Raw genomic sequence first — 367 nt, 5'->3', positions numbered from 1 at the left:
CGGAGGCCGGGCTGCGGCTGCTCAACTTCCTCTTCATGTACGATCCCAAGAAGCGGTAAGAGCCGTCGGCAGGAAGGGAAGGAAACCTGCCCATGGACAGGGCTGCCCCCACAACAGGGCTGTCCCCAGGGCTGGGGGCAGGCCAGCACTTGGCAGGGGGGTGGGTGTCTGCCACATCCCCTCGTCCCTGCAGAGCTACAGCTAAAGACTGCCTGGAGAGCTCCTACTTCAAGGAGAAGCCCCTGCGTAAGTAAAACCTGCACTGGGGCAGGGCTGGGGTGCTCTGGGCCCCACTGATCCCCCTCTCTGTCCACCCACAGCCTGCGAGCCAGAGCTCATGCCCACCTTCCCCCACCACCGCAACAAG

At 64.0% G+C, this 367-nt stretch overlaps 1 protein-coding gene across 1 annotated transcript in view; it reads left to right on the top strand.

Moving 5' to 3' along the window:
• Positions 1 to 367, top strand: part of CDK10 (cyclin-dependent kinase 10) — a gene marked incomplete at both ends in the record, with an annotated part of 2,276 nt that extends 1,909 nt beyond the window's left edge. The window contains 3 exon segments of the mRNA XM_010146423.1: positions 1 to 55; positions 194 to 246; positions 321 to 367. The exon segment at positions 1 to 55 is cut by the window's left edge and continues 8 nt beyond it. Coding sequence (XP_010144725.1) covers positions 1 to 55; positions 194 to 246; positions 321 to 367 — 155 coding nt within the window.

This window comes from Eurypyga helias, unplaced genomic scaffold (assembly GCF_000690775.1).
Source record: "Eurypyga helias isolate BGI_N326 unplaced genomic scaffold, ASM69077v1 scaffold25832, whole genome shotgun sequence".
Lineage (NCBI taxonomy): Eukaryota > Metazoa > Chordata > Aves > Eurypygiformes > Eurypygidae > Eurypyga > Eurypyga helias.
The sequence above is the reverse complement of the archived record's forward strand: the minus strand, read 5'-3'. Positions and strand labels throughout refer to the sequence as shown.